The sequence below is a fragment of the Microcebus murinus genome, chromosome 3 (genome assembly GCF_040939455.1).
Source record: "Microcebus murinus isolate Inina chromosome 3, M.murinus_Inina_mat1.0, whole genome shotgun sequence".
NCBI classification, from domain to species: domain Eukaryota; kingdom Metazoa; phylum Chordata; class Mammalia; order Primates; family Cheirogaleidae; genus Microcebus; species Microcebus murinus.
Window position 1 is genome coordinate 107,666,705 of NC_134106.1, and position 13,261 is coordinate 107,679,965.

Consider the following 13,261-nt stretch of genomic DNA (forward strand, 5'->3'; position numbering starts at 1 on the left):
AAGTAGGTCATTGAATACTCAGTATACTGATGTTGAAGTAGAAGGCCATTTAAATGTACCCTTAATCAAATATCATAATTTTTACATTGGTTCTATCATTCTTAAAATTTCTGATATTTGGCCTAGAATTTCCATAGTGTCACCAACTATACATACAAACTTTTTAAGTTACCTGAAAAAAATCAGATTATGATCATAATTTTTACAAACATAGTCAATACTTACTGTCTTCCTAAATTCTTTTTTTTTTTTTTGAGACAGAGTCTCACTTTGTTGTCCAGGCTAGAGTGAGTGCCATGGCGTCAGCCTGGCTCACAGCAACCTCAATCTCCGGGGCTCAGCGATCCTCCTGCCTCAGCCTCCCGAGTAGCTGGGACTACAGGCATGCGCCACCATGCCTGGCTAATTTTTTGTATATATATTTTTTTTAGTTGGTCAATTAATTTATTTCTATTTTTGGTAGAGACGGGGTCTCGCTCAGGCTGGTTTCGAACTCCTGACCTTGAGCAATCCGCCCGCCTCGGCCTCCCAAAGTGCTAGGATTACAGGCGTGAGCCACCACGCCCGGCCTTCCTAAATTCTTAATACTTTTGATGAGAAAAAATAAAGGGGGATAAACAACCAGGGTTTTGAAATCTGAATATATCTCTTACTTTAGTAGCCAGACTAAAAAGAATATCTTACATTTATACAACACTTGGGATCTATTCAAGTCTTTATAATAGTCAGTATGTCATTTCCATTATATTATGTAACCAAATATGCTTTTTCCCCAGACTTGGATCATTAAATAATTCTTGATTCATGAAACTTGTTTAAAGTATCTCTCCTGCAACTAAATGATCCCCAAGAATTCAACAGCTTCAGCTGTTACCGTGTCCGTTCTGCCACTCTCCCAGAATGAGATGCCAGGATGCCCTTCACATCATCAGTCTCCTGGGAAGCACTCAGCCACCACCGTTGTGGGCGGATCTGCATTCTGAGAAATTTTTCATCTGACCTCCTCCTTCCTCTGCCCTTTTTTGTGACTTCCACTTCTTCTTGACTACAGAGTGCACAACTCAATTTCACTCAGGTATGCCTAATTTGTTTCCTCGTCTTCACTGTCGTTGCTTTCATCTCGGTGTGGTCCTGGGCGGCCCCGCTGAGGACAGGGTTCAAAGCCTGACTGTGCATGGACAGCCCAGTGGCCTTTACCACAGCAGCTCCTTTCCCGAGCCCTCGGTACCAAAGCTTCTGATACTTTTAGACTGAACTTTGGTATCTTTCCTTACAATATAAATAAAATGTCTTTCTGGTAACTGTTTTTATTTAATATTGAAGATACACTTTTCCATCTTGACCATTTTCCCACATTTTGCTCAAGGGAATGTTGTAAATACTGCTCCAGCATCCTGCCTGCTTCAAATCTAAGCTCAGAAACCACGGAAACTATAGGCAGAGAGAAGATACCAAAGTTATCCAGACATACGTGTGTGAATGAGCATGCACTAGAGTAAATACATTTGTGTGTGTGTTTATATAAAATTAAGTGTACAGTTTGTTTTTCTGCAAGATTTAGAAAGCTAAGAGGAAAACTGTCAACCTTTTCCATTTATATCACAGGAAGGGACATTATCTCCTAGGAGAAAAAACATTTTTTAATTTAACATTCTGGATGTCCATTTCAATTCTAATACCTGGGGATTAAGAATGGCTCTGGAAATGTGGAAATACACAGCTCTTTATATTTTCACATATTTGTACCAATATTGTACAACACTTCCAGGCATGATTAGACCAGGCATGATTAAACATATCTGTTTCAAGACAAAATGTTTAAAGGAAATTACCATTATCTGTTGGAAATACTATATTGTTACTTAAGAAAACTCCTTAATGTTTCAATACTAATTTTAACCGAAATGATTTATACTGCTGTTACAAAAATCAATGTCTAAAGCTAACTCTCTTTTACATAAGATTAAATATTTATTAAACACATCTTAAAATAGTATTCTCATAGTAAAACACTAACTTGGAATCATTCTTTTCTTTAGCTTTCTCGAGAAAAGTCAATAACAATAGAATTTTTCTTAACTCCTCTGTCATCTTTTCCACATCTTCATCTTTGGCATTTATTTATTTTTTTTGTGCAGTCCCTTTATTGCTGACAACTTTCAGAGATTTATTCCTGTTTTTCATGAAGGCAGAGTCCGTCATAAAAGAGAACATTTCCCCAGCCGCCCTTTTATGTCCCTCCTCGGTCAACAATAGTTGGCCACAAGTATAGGAGGCGGGATCCTAACAACCTGTCAGAGATTCTGACATTTGGCTTTATACATTATCTTCTAGTGAAGGTGAAATTTACTTTCCTTAAACCCCTGTTTTTGCATACTACTCAGTCTTCACATCAGCCAAATCTCACAGAGGGATCCTCTTGTCCTGGGGATCTTTGTGTGTCTAACTTTCTCTTCTAGCCATTGTTAGAGCCAGACATTTTACAAGGATCCTTTTCTCCCCAGTGGTAGGTTTCTGGGGTTATCTTGTCTTCTACCTCCAGAGTAACTTTTTCTACGTCATCTTTTGGACTATCTATCTCCAAAGACCATTTTATGGGGACATGAAAATCTTACCCACTCCATTTTTTAAGTGCCTCTATTAAAGAATCGAATGTGTATTGCCCTAAAATTTTAGAAAGTCATGAGGTCTTCCAGAAATTCCTAGCTAGTTGTTCATTCTGGACATTATTTTTCAGTCTAGCTGAGTCTCCAATTTACCAGAGTCCCAAGATGCTCACTCACACTTCCTGCTGTATGCTGAGCAAATCTCTGTCACCCTATCTACACTACATTCTGCAGAGAGCACAGACCTCCAAGGTGAGCACAATGAGAAAAGAGAAACATAAATACAATTGTCTAAATTGTTCAAAACCCCAATATAGAGCACCAGGAGAGGAGGATCCATTTTTTTCTATTTTCTGTCCTTGAATTCTAGGCTTTCTTTCCAAGTGTCGTTGTCTATCAAGTTAGCCAAGGTAACATGGATATATACAACCACATGACTTATTTATTAGAACTGACTCAGAATGAAGAAGAAGCTGTACCTGAGAAGGTGGGAGGGGTAGGGATCTTTCACTTTCTTTAATAATCAGTTTTGAGTTTATTCCTTAATAGTCACACTCATCCTACATGACCTTTAGCACAAAATGCTCCCCAATTTCTCTATGGCCTCTCCCCAGGGAAAAACTAAAACCTAGTATGGCTCTTACTTTCTATTTACTTTATTTACCTATGTTTTTATCACTGTGATCCTACTTGCATAAGGTGGTGATTTGTTGCCAAGGAAACTAAAATGTTTAACTCTATATGTTATAATTTCTACTGAGTTCTTGGGTGTCTTCACTTTCTTTTTGTTTATGAAAGAATAAAATCCATTCCTTGTTTTTTTTGCTGATGTCTTTGCCAATGTGTCTCTCTCCCTCCAAGTGTGAGTATATGTCTCTCTTGCACGTACTGATTTATTTCCTTATATTATGCTAGCTTACCTGATGTCTCTTGTCTCCTCCTATTTCATAGGTATTTCCTCCAACCATTATTTGTCACTAATAAAGAATCACAGCATATTTATATTTAAGGAATGTATATAAGAAGAAGAGCAAGAAATATGTAATGGGAAGGGGTGACCAGAGTTTGGAAGGTAAACCAAGAAGGGAGTAAATGAGCAGACAAAGGAGAGTATCAAGAAGGAGGAATGATCAATCTTGAAAAATAATGGAGATAATTAAGTAGTATACTTGAATAGAATAGAAAATTATAGTAGAACAATTTGAATGCTTAAATCCAGTATGCTATAGTTTCAAAATTTGCTTCACTTAAAAATCAAACCAAATCAAATCCTAATTATCTCTTATGAATCATGCTAGATGCTTTACTTTTTCTTGTATCATTTGATTATTAAAACATCAGTTAACTAAAAATGAAGATAGAAGCCAGGCACAGTGGCTCACGCCTGTAATCCCAGCACTCAGGGAATCCAAAGCAGAAGGATCTGTTGAGGACAGGAGTTCCAGATCAGCCTGAACAAGAGTGAGATCCCCTATCTCTATAAAAAATAGAAAAAATGGCCAGGCAGGGTGGTGTGCACCTGTAGTCCCAAGACTCAAGAGGCTGAGGCAGGAGGATGGTTTGAGCCCCAGAGTTTAATGTTGCAATGAGATATGAGGATGCCACTGAACACTAGCTAGGAAGACAGAGCAAACCCTGTCTCAAAGAAAAAAAGAAAAAGAAAAAAGAATAAGATGGGAAGAAAATAGAAATGAAAATAGAAATGGTCAGGAAGCAATATCACTAGGGAAACTAGGCGGTGCTGAAAGAGTTTTGAGGAGACAGTCAAGTTTGTAGATTCATTCAGTTTTGAGCATTAGTCTTATTGAGAGCAGTATCCTTTTTAAGTGGTCAAACAATGAAACTTTCAAATGGCTTATGAGTATTCTGACTGTGTAGGCTATTCTCCAGAAATGCCACCTGTCCTCTTGCCTTTTCCCCAGTTATCCACCCCTGTTTTCCCACCCTTGTGTAATCCTTTCTCACTTTGAAGCAGGGCTGTCACTCCAACTAGGAGAACGCAGTGCAGATGACGGCGCAACACTTCTGAAGCCGGGTCGTAGAACGCTGGTAGTTTCTGCCTGTATCACTTGAATTCTCAGTCCTGGTGCACAACCATCATGTTCTGAGACACTCAGGCCGCTATGCAGTTTCTCTAGGCGACAACCCCAGCTGAGCAGTCATTGGAAAACCGGCATCAGCCAAATGAGTGAGCTTCCTTGGGCTTCCAGCAGAGTCCAGGCTTCACGGCTTCTCGTGACAGCAGTCCTATCCAGCAACTGGTCATCACTGCTTGGCAGACCCCAGCAAGAACCACGCAGTTACACGCTGCAGCCCACGGAACTCTGAGAGGTAATAACACATTGTTGTTTTAAGACGCTAAGTTTTCAATATTCTGTTATGCAGCAGTAGATAACCAAAATATAGTGGCTTTTCTTTTCTTTTCTTTTCTTTTCTTTTCTTTTCTTTTCTTTTCTTTTCTTTTCTTTTCTTTTCTTTTCCTTTTCTTTTCTTTTCTTTTCTTTCTTTTTTCTTTTCTCTCCTCCCCTCGCCTCCCCTCCCCTCCCCCCTCTCTCTTTCTTTCTCTTTCTTTCATGACAGAGAGACAGACTCTCATTCCATCTCCCCTGCAGAGTGCAGTGACAACATCATAGCTCGCAGCAACCCCAAACTCCTGGGCTCAAGCAATCCTCCTGCCTCAGCCTCCCCAGTAGCTGGGACTACAGGCATGTGTCACCAGCCCCACTAACTTTCCTAATTTTAGGAGAGACAGGTCTCACTCTTGCTCAGGCTGGTCTTGAACTCCTGAGCTCAACCAATCCTCCCACCTCTTCCTCCCAGAGTGCTGGGATTACAAACCAGCCACTGTGCCTGGCCCAAAATATAGTCCTTAAGCAGAGGATGCTTTATCACCATGACTCCTCTCTGCACTCCAATTGTATACTTCATTCCAAACAGATAAACAAAGAAACAAACCTGAAAGACACAACTGGATTCCATGAGAGAGATACTCCAGGATTAAACTAACTACCAATTACTTCAATGCAGATATGAGTTATCATTTTATTGAAATTAACTTTAGTTGAACTGTGTTGGCTTATATGAGAATGCCTCTGAATATTTAAGAAATCAACTGAACTATATTGAAATTGTAGAAAGTTACTTTTAAGTGTTATATAATATTATTGCAAAGTTCCCATGGTTTGTTCTAGAATAATAAAACTTGTATCTTTTAATCCTGATTTTGCTGTAAAATAGATTTTATCTGAGGAAATTTCTTTCAGGAATTTTATGGAAGCAGAGCTTTGAGTGGTTTTGTTTTGTTTTGTTGGTATAAGTTTTAAAAATTAGCTTTGTACAGTGGCAGTATCATAGCCAATGCGGTTTATCTGAGGCACGATTATTGCTAATTGAAAACTTTTCCCAGCACCTTGCCATGACAACTAACAATATAGTCGGCATTGGCAATTTTCAACAGTCCCGTTGGGGACTGAATAAAAAAAAGAAAAATTAAAAATCTATTGTGTTTGATTTTTATTTTCTTTGTTCCTTTAGTTTGTATCACTGTTAGTGACATATTTTCGTAAAAGAAAGTACAGTATTAAAATTAGGTAACAAAACTGTCCAGATTTTGACTTTCTTGCAGAAAACACTTAAATTTAAGCACATATGCATTAAATGTTTTGTATTTTTGTACATTTGATTCTGACATTTTGTTATATATGCACTTTCTATGCATATTAAAAATTGTGAACATGTTTTCCTGACATTAAATATGCTAGCTTTATATCCTTATTTTAGTGGCTTGATACCCTATTTGATTAATATGAGAACATATTTTAAAATTCCTACATAGAAAATTTTATAATCATTGAAATATGATAGCAGTGACCACATTTCACATTTCAAAATAAATTTCAAACACAAATTTAAATAATTAACTAGAATACTTACACTTTAGAAATAATTATTGTGTAACTAATCAGCCCCCATCCTTGTCTTTATAAAAAACCAGAATATATACCTGTTAATTTAGAAATAAATGCATTTATTCTCTTTTGTCTGTTCTAAGAACACTCATTCTTATTGATGAATGCAAGAATTTCAAAGGCATATTCTGTCTCACTTATTCAATCAAAACAGGGAATGTATTGTATTTATTCAATTGAAATAATGGCAGAGAAGAGGAAGATAAGTGAATTGGTCTATTGCAAAGTCTTTTAGAATAAGAAATTAACATTGAATTGCATATGCATTTAACTTTTAGTGTGCAGGAGAAATACTGAATTGAAATTTATATCTTAAAGGTCTGTAGGAATAGGAATTGAGTCATTTACTAAATTATTAAATTGTACTCTAAGTCATTAGCTTAAAAGTTTATTATTGGATTAATCTATGCTACCACAGGAATCTTTTCATATTTAATATTCTTTTCAGATTCTTCCACACAATCTCTGAAGGTTATAAAGAGTTTAAGAATGATTTCATAAAAGAGCACTTCTTGTTTTCTTATAAGTTACTTTAGCCACCAGACAGAACTATAGGTAAAGCAGGAAAATGATTCAATATCTCCTATATCCACTTTATAATGATTCCTTCTTTATAATTACTCAGTTAAATGAAGCAGTAGGGATTTTAGCTCTAAGTGCACCTATATTAGTAAGATAGGTGGTGTCTGCTTTTTGCTTAATTTATTTTATGTATTTATTTAAACTATCATCCATGGTTCTTTGGTTTGCAGAGAAGGATTTAGCTTGCCATTATAGAAAATATGTCAGATTTTTAATGATTTTATTGATATCTTTGCATACAAAGGTCATTGACTACTAGTTACACAGAATTTTTTTCTTGGATCAGGAAGTGCTGTATAGATGTTCTTGGATATACTGTCAAAATACCTAAAGCTGTACTCATTAAGTTTTCTAATCTTTTCCCTTCCCCTTCATTTCCCAACTTAGTGTATAATGCTTTTCACTCAAGTAAAGACCTGTGGTCTTCTTGGATATGTTTTTATTATTTCACTAACTTTTAAATTGGTTTTCCTGTTTCCAGTATGGTCATATTCTAAGGCATTCCACATATTATTGCATAATATTTATAAAATTCAAATCCATTCATAATATTCTCTTGTTTAAAAGCACTTAGTGATACCGTACTATTTAGAAAATGTACTTCAAATCTTCGCCTTATAAGGATCTTCATCGTATGATTTTTGCTTAACGGTTCTTTCTACTCTCTTTATCTTCAGTTGTATTAGTTAAAATTATGTTTATCTGCTTGGAAAAAAATGAAAAACATATTTGCAGAGAATATATGGTTTATTTCATACACACAGAATTTAACTACCTGTGTCCCAGGCAGGCAGCAAGATTGAGGAAGGGGCAAAGGAAGCTATGCCCCTCCTTAAGGATTCTTCCACATGGCATGAAAACTGATCTCTGTTCCCACATCCTTGGCCATACCTTAATTTTGTGGCCTTACTTAAATTTAAATAAAAGTAAATATTCTAGTGATTAAGAAAGAAGAGAGCATTAATAGAGACATAGAGAAAGAAAATTAATATTTGATAGACAACTAGAGTTTCTATCACAGCTCTTCTAATCAAGATACCAGGGATGATTTGCTTTCTGAACATATTATGATGTCTCTGGGCATGCACGGTGCTGTCTAGAACACCTTGTCTGTCTTTGTGCATCTAAATTCAACTTACTCCTCATAATCAACTGGAGTCTCCTCAGAAACTATCTGTGACACCCTCAGTCTTATTTACTAGTTTAGTGCCCTATTTATATTCATATTATTATCATTTGCCATTCTAAATACTTTGTCAAACTATTTTGTTTTAATTGCATAAGTACAATGAGGTTTTAAAATCTTTTTTGCTTGTTTTACTAAACTTTATATTCTTCTACATTTTTGCTCAAAATCAAAGCCTCATGGGAATGATATAAATAAAAGGGTATAGGAAATACCAGAGAAGCATAAAATGAGGGAATTTTTTACCTTATGTGAATCTGAGAGAAAAACACAATTAGGATTTATCAAACCATAAGCAGATTGACTTGAGCAAATTCTTAAAAATGTTATTTTATATATATGACATTTTAAGTCTTGCCAGTTTTTATAGGACAGCGTCTAAGGGAAAAAATGGCATTTAGCCATAAGTCTCATTTGTTTCTGTATAAAATAAGTACTAAACTTTTTTGCGTTTCATTTTGATTTTTTTGTTCAATAATTAAGATGTAAAATTAAAATCTTCTAATACCATTTTGCAAATTAAAGTGTATAGAAAACATAACAACTTCTTGCCAAAGGGTAAGTGCTTATAGCCATTGAACATTTTATATGATTGCTTTATTTAGTTTCTCAAGTCCAGCTAAAGAGAAATACTTGATTATATGTGATTGCATAGTGTGTCTTCCTGGAGAAAAAGCTATTATGTTGCTACTAATATTCATCCACAAAATTCAGGGTCTGTTCTGACCCTACAAATGAGACTCATTGAGCTAGATGTATATAGGAAATATATATATATATTTAAAAAAGCAGGGTGCTTCTAAAAGTGAGATGAGAGATGCGTACAAATAACTACAGTAGGAAGAAATAAGTATGTGCCCCTGCCTCAAATTTGTTAAATCTAAATAGTAGAAAAATGAAGGAAAAATCAAACACTCATGTAAGAAAAAGAGTAAAGAGATAAAGGGAGAATAAAATTCTTTCACAAGGTAAGAAAGGCATTACCATAAAAATACTTCTAAAAGATACTCAATTTTAAGAAGAATGTTAATAATTATATATTATAGTATTACTTCTTGTACTCTTCAAATATTTAAACATATGAAGAACAGATCATATCCAAACCATTGGTTAAATCAGCTGTACTTAACACATTATCGAGCAAATTCAATTTTGTAACTGGAGGTGTGGGTCCCTCCTACATATGAAGTTTGCTCTTTTAGTTGTTATAGCTTTTCTTATCCATTCTTACTGACCTTGATAATAACTTGGATGCCTAGTTTGTAATAACTTCTTTTCTGTGCATTTTTATTTCTTTTCATTTTGACAAAGAGAATCTAGAGTTAGTAATTACCAATGTTAAATTATATTAGATGGAGGTGGACAAATAGTATGTGGACAGTTCTATTGGTGGCCAAGCCAAAAGAAATAGCATGAAAATATCTGATTTAATATAAGGAAAATAATTCTGGGTATGAGGAATAAGTACTATATACAAAAAAACCTTCTTGGATTTCAGAAAAAGGTTTGGTTAAAAAGTAAAAATGGCAATTGGCCACTTTGAAGATTAATTTAAGATTCAATTTAGGCAGAAAAATATGTGTAATCCAAGACCAAAATAAAGTATCTCAAAGAGAATGGACCCATAGTTTTTGAGAGTAAGCCCTTTTTATATAACTATAAGCATTCTTTTATATAAGCAAGACCTGGAAGGCATGTATTAATAGTAGTCATTCTAATAATAGCATGTTCCCTAAGACTCTGGGTGTATTGTGTTAGACTACCCGTGCTCAGGCTTAGGATCTGCCACTAAATACACATGTAACTTTAAGCAAATTTTCAACTTTCAGTATTTTAATTAGAATACTTCAACTAAAGTATCTCTAACTTGTTAAAGTTGTTATATATAACTCAGACTATATACATTTTCCAAATTTTTCCGTAATTTATATTTTTCTTAGTCTAATTACAAAAAGATAGTGGTTTGTCTATGTAAAATATTTCTCTTCCTCCCTACTTCTCACAAAAATACATTAATTACCAATGCAGTTTTGAGCAAATCCAGTATGTGCAAATTATGTTAGAATTTATTCTAACTTTATATAATGATTTCAGGAATAAATTCCATAAAATATTAATAGCAATGTTTCTAATTTGACAACTATTTCTACCAATCTATTAAATAGTCTATGATTACTGTATAGGAAATTTTCATGATATAGCTCTAAGATTTCATGAGTATCAGCAAAAAGCAGGCTGACTTCTGAAACTGAACTGAGTACAAATCAATGCATCTTAAATGAGATAAGACATTTGCTAATGAGGACACTACCTTTTCCCTACATACTGCCCACACCTTTGGGGATACTTCCTTTATTAAACCAACTTCAAATGGTCTCAGTTTGTTTTTATTGTTTGCTATCTGCTATGACCCTAACTGATAGTCATTTAGTGCCAGAAGTGGCTCTCTGCAGCAAGCTGTCAAAATAGAGATCTTGTTTGTTTTTTTCATATATTCAAGCAGCACAGGGTTAATCTTATGTCTGGAAGAAATGTGACACATGTTATTCTTGGCATATAGTTACATCATGATTATTCAAACATCCCTGGTATAACACAGAATAAAATGCAGGAGGAGGGCAAGGTGATAAAAATTCAAATTGCTGTGACAATTAGATGCCATGGTTACAAGGATAAACACAAAGGCTTGGACTCTTCTGACATTCCCAAAGAGCACATATGGAGAAAAGACAACTTAAAATTTATGTAGATACAAATTGCAAGCTCTGTGGAACACCAGAATGCTTTCAAGGCAGCTTTGAAGGAGTTTCTATTAACCTATAGTGACCAGGCAGGTGTAGCTAAGGACTAAGGCAGTGTCTTAACTGTATGGATAGAAGAGTTGCAGTTCCAGTCAAAAGCTAAATCCTGCCAAATCTTTTATGATAAGATGAGGTTGGCAAACTATGGCTTTCAGGCTATCATCCGCTTTTTATAAATAAAGCAATGTCACAACATTGCTTTGCATGATATTTATGGCTGCTCTTATGCTACAATGGCATTGCCGACAAAATTTAGTTGTTTCAGCAAAGACCATGTGACCCATAATATGTAAAATATTTCTCAATTTGATCTTTAAAGAAAATGCTTGTCAATCCTTGTGCCATGAAAATGGTATCTTGAGACAGCAAGTGGAGTCTTTGAGCAAATGTAGATGAGTCTGACAAAAGTCATCTCCACAGTTTTGGCCTCCTGCCTTCACGTTGTGAGGGCAGCAACACACCCACCTATCACAGAACCATCATTTCTACATAAGAAACTTGGAGTAGGGAAACAACTGTCTTATTAAGCACTTCCATTCCATGTCAGGTAACAAGAGTCATGTAACCCTGAAGGATAAATACAAGAATACAACAGCTTATACACTATATGTTCCAATCACCTTTAGCAAGAATTCTTCTGTGAAGTGGATGAAGACTACATCCAGGACAAATTTAATCTCACTGGACTCAACGAGCAGGTGCCTCACTATCGACAAGCTTTAGACATGATCTTGGACCTGGAGCCTGATGAAGAGCTTGAAGACAACCCCAACCAGAGTGACCTGATTGAGCAGGCAGCCGAGATGCTTTATGGATTGATCCATGCCCGCTACATCCTCACCAACCGTGGAATCGCCCAGATGTTGGAAAAGTACCAGCAAGGAGACTTTGGCTACTGTCCGCGTGTGTACTGTGAGAACCAGCCAATGCTCCCCATCGGCCTTTTGGACATCCCTGGCGAGGCCATGGTGAAGCTCTACTGCCCCAAGTGCATGGATGTGTACACACCCAAGTCATCGAGGCACCACCACACAGATGGCGCCTACTTCGGCACTGGTTTCCCTCACATGCTCTTCATGGTGCATCCCGAGTACCGACCCAAGCGACCTGCCAACCAGTTTGTGCCCAGGCTCTACGGTTTCAAGATCCATCCAATGGCCTACCAGCTGCAGCTCCAAGCCGCCAGCAACTTCAAGAGCCCAGTCAAGACGATTCGCTGATTCCCCACTCTACCTGTCCCGCAGTCTTTGACACCTTCTTTCTTTTGCTGCCACCTTTTCAGGAACCTTCTATCATTTTTAGTTTAAATTAAAGGAGTCATTATTGTGGTGGGAATATGAAATAAAGTGGAAGAAAAGGCAAAAAAAAAAAAAGCACATGAAGCACATGTGAGAGAGTGGGAGTTAGACAAAGGGAAACAAAATATAGGGTCCAGTTTGGACAATTTCATTGACGCAGGTGCACTTATCTGGGTTTTGACATTTCATGTGTTGGGTTGATCTGCTAGGAGTGATGTTAATAGTCTAGGTTAACTAAACGAAGGGTGGACTCAATGATGACCTAAAGTCAAACTGTTGGACTTTCTCTTGCATACTATAGAGAAAGAGGTTTCAATACTGAAGGATTGACAACAGTGGAATTAATCTATTTTGAGCAACCTAATCAGCAACCACTAATCATAACCATAGGAGGGCTCAGCGTATACCCATTCTCCAAGGCACTTAAAATATATTGAGTAGGCAAGTTGTAGACAGAACTTTTTTGAAGAACACCGTAGTGTCTGTTCTCTAGAATATCATGGGGATTGCAGAGATTCATGCCACTATAAAGACAAATGGTGATTCCTAACACATTCCCATTTAACTTGCTGGCTTAAGCAGTAAAAATGAGACAGAAAAGTAAAGTAACTTGCTCAAATTTATTCAGCTGGTTTAGAAGTAGAAGCAGAAGTTTAATTCAGGCAAGTTGAAACCAGAATCCTTGTTCATGGAAAATACAATATTGTTCTTCAAACATCTATGAAGCTAGTCAATAGAACTGGAAAGTGAGTGTGGATAGCATTTTAGTATACAAAAGGATCAAGCATGCTGGTGGGGGAAGAATAATATGTTTTATTTA

The 13,261-nt window shown here is 36.2% G+C and overlaps 1 protein-coding gene and 1 non-coding gene across 2 annotated transcripts; both read left to right on the plus strand.

Annotated features, from left to right (window-relative positions):
- Window positions 1-1,077: 1,077 nt before the first annotated feature.
- LOC105872882 (casein kinase II subunit beta-like) lies at window positions 1,078-12,516 on the plus strand. The gene is made up of 3 exons (XM_076000458.1): window positions 1,078-1,224; window positions 2,977-3,093; window positions 11,770-12,516. The coding sequence occupies exons 1-3, from the start codon at window positions 1,078-1,080 to the stop codon at window positions 12,361-12,363; spliced, it is 858 nt and encodes a 285-aa protein (XP_075856573.1). The 3' UTR covers window positions 12,364-12,516.
- LOC142870244 (U4 spliceosomal RNA) lies at window positions 5,935-6,075 on the plus strand. Its single transcript, XR_012918681.1, has one exon. It is a non-coding gene; the product is annotated as a U4 spliceosomal RNA (small nuclear RNA).
- Window positions 12,517-13,261: the final 745 nt, after the last annotated feature.

Excerpts from the sequence above, each read along its gene's own strand:
- LOC105872882 (XM_076000458.1), top strand. The coding sequence starts at position 1,078 with ATGCCTAATTTGTTTCCTCGTCTTCACTGTCGTTGCTTTCATCTCGGT. Across the intron at positions 1,225-2,976 it reads GCTCCTTTCCCGAGCCCTCG|GCTTTCTTTCCAAGTGTCGT; the intron begins GTACCAAAGCTT and ends CTTGAATTCTAG. Across the intron at positions 3,094-11,769 it reads AAGAAGCTGTACCTGAGAAG|CAAGAATTCTTCTGTGAAGT; the intron begins GTGGGAGGGGTA and ends AATCACCTTTAG.